At 33.5% G+C, this 1,673-nt stretch overlaps 1 protein-coding gene across 1 annotated transcript in view; it reads right to left on the bottom strand.

Moving 5' to 3' along the window:
• LOC106884506 (two pore channel protein 2) overlaps positions 1 to 1,673 on the bottom strand; it is a 48,401-nt gene that overhangs the window by 16,322 nt on the left and 30,406 nt on the right. Inside the window, exon 14 of the mRNA XM_014935926.2 lies at positions 897 to 966. Within this exon, the coding sequence (XP_014791412.1) occupies positions 897 to 966 (70 nt within the window). The remainder of the gene's footprint in view (positions 1 to 896; positions 967 to 1,673) is intronic.

Raw genomic sequence — 1,673 nt, 5'->3', positions numbered from 1 at the left:
GGGGGGGGGGGGAATATATGCTATTAATAAGTTACTCAGTAAAGTTCTCATATTTGAATAAGAATATAAGACATAAGTTCTTATATTGCAGCAGATGCCTTTTTGATATTTCTTATCTTTCACTTTAGCAGAAAAACTCATTCATAATACCGGTTTCAAATGTTAAGACAAAGTCAGCAATATCTGGGGAGGGGGTAGGACGTTTATATCAACCCCAGTGTCTCACTGGTACTTATTTTATCGACTCTGAAAGGATGAAAGGAATAGCAAACTTCAGCGGGATTTGAACTCAGAAGGTAAAGTCGGAAGGAATGCTGCTAAGCATTTTGCTCGGCTTGTTAACGTCTGCCTGCTTGCCACCTTTAAACTAATTCATAATATTAAACTTTATTAACTGATCGATGCTGACCTAATTAATTCACATCCCGGTGACCCGTTTTTATTTGAATTAAACGATCCAAGGGGAATAAATCTATCTTACTAATAGGTTATTAGTTATCTCCCTTAAGTATTTTTTTTAATGTTTTATTGTAGAGTCCATAAACATTTTAATATTTCCAAACACTAATATGAAGTAAAATATGAGTTTTCAATATCTCTTACGTATACAAATGTTTTAGCAACATCATTCTAATAATCTTCAACAAGAGAAACTAATGGAATATCAGCTTCTATCAATTATAATTCCATTCACATCTATAACGCATTAAACAACTATTAATCTACTCCAATACGACGTGACTGGCGACTTGGATTATCCCCCCTTGACCTTGGATGGATTTGAAATAAGAAAGTAAAAAGCTGTATCACAAGACATTGTCCACAAAACTAACGATTCCCCCACTGCACAGCCTTCTAGGATCTGAAGTTTAATAATAACTAATTAATTAACTCACAAGCATAATCATTCCGTAGGTACTCATAGACGGGGCTATATTAACTATTGTCATGATCACCAACCGGAACCTAAAATAGAAAAGATATATTAGGCGTGTAAATTATACGCTATGTCCTATCCCTAATCGGTATTGTTCGATATTTAGCGAAGGACGGCTTAATACTTCTGTAAACAAGTCGATTCTAGCGCCATAGTTTAACGGGCTTTCAGAAAAGACAATTTCTATTTACGGTCATTTATTTCACACTGTTGGTGAAGTAAGTCATAGGTACTTTGCTTACTGTGCATCATACGAGAAATTGTGATTTTAATTCAGATCTTCAGAAACTCAAAGCATTGCTTTCTATGTTTCCTATACTGATAATTTGGCTTTAATGTTAACCTCTCTCCTTTTATATGAAAATAAGGCCTATGTTTGAAGCAAGTGTTTTGCATTACACAACCCTCCTCAGAAGTCCAAATATAAGACATCTGATGACAAACTAAAAAAGGCCTGTTTCAAGCGCAGCACTTTATATAACATATGCTTTATAGATTTTGTAGTCACATCACTTTCCGATGTTTTTCATTTTGCATATTGCTCAAAACTATTACGTGCATCGAGATGTATTTTCACTTGGATATCATATATATATATATATATATATATATATATATATATATATTCTTTGCCTTGTTTCAATTATTTTGACCTGTTTTTACTGGAGCACCGCCTATATAGATAGATAGATAATCTTTGGATGGAATTCCTAAACATTTAATTAGGTTTATGCAT

Source organism: Octopus bimaculoides, chromosome 4, assembly GCF_001194135.2.
Source record: "Octopus bimaculoides isolate UCB-OBI-ISO-001 chromosome 4, ASM119413v2, whole genome shotgun sequence".
In the NCBI taxonomy this organism is placed as follows: domain Eukaryota; kingdom Metazoa; phylum Mollusca; class Cephalopoda; order Octopoda; family Octopodidae; genus Octopus; species Octopus bimaculoides.
The sequence above is the reverse complement of the archived record's forward strand: the minus strand, read 5'-3'. Positions and strand labels throughout refer to the sequence as shown.